This window comes from Geospiza fortis, unplaced genomic scaffold (assembly GCF_000277835.1).
Source record: "Geospiza fortis unplaced genomic scaffold, GeoFor_1.0 scaffold179, whole genome shotgun sequence".
NCBI lineage: Eukaryota > Metazoa > Chordata > Aves > Passeriformes > Thraupidae > Geospiza > Geospiza fortis.
The window spans coordinates 17,916-18,179 of NW_005054533.1; the positions used below are offsets into that span (position 1 = coordinate 17,916).

The following is a 264-nucleotide window of genomic DNA, read 5'->3' on the forward strand; positions in this document are numbered from 1 at the left end:
CTCACAGCCACAGCTGCCTGGGACGGTGCCCACGCCCTGTGCTGCTGCCTGGGCCCAGCCCTGTGCGGTTCTGGGCTCCTGCTGGCCGGCTCCCTGTCACTGCCCTGTGCCTTTCAGGTCCTCGAGTGCCTGGATTGGAGTGACACTGCTGACAGCACACTGCAGATCATGTCAAGGTACCTGCAGATGGAGTGCAGGGAGCGGCGGCGCCTGGCGCTCAGAGGCCTCATGGTGATCAGCAAGGATCCCTCGCTGGTGAGAAGG

General features: G+C 64.8%; 1 protein-coding gene across 1 annotated transcript in view; it reads left to right on the forward strand.

The window, feature by feature from the left end:
* Positions 1-264, forward strand: part of LOC115948814 — a 5,925-nt gene that overhangs the window by 3,092 nt on the left and 2,569 nt on the right. The window contains 1 exon segment of the mRNA XM_031063816.1: positions 118-255. Within this exon segment, the coding sequence (XP_030919676.1) occupies positions 118-255 (138 nt within the window).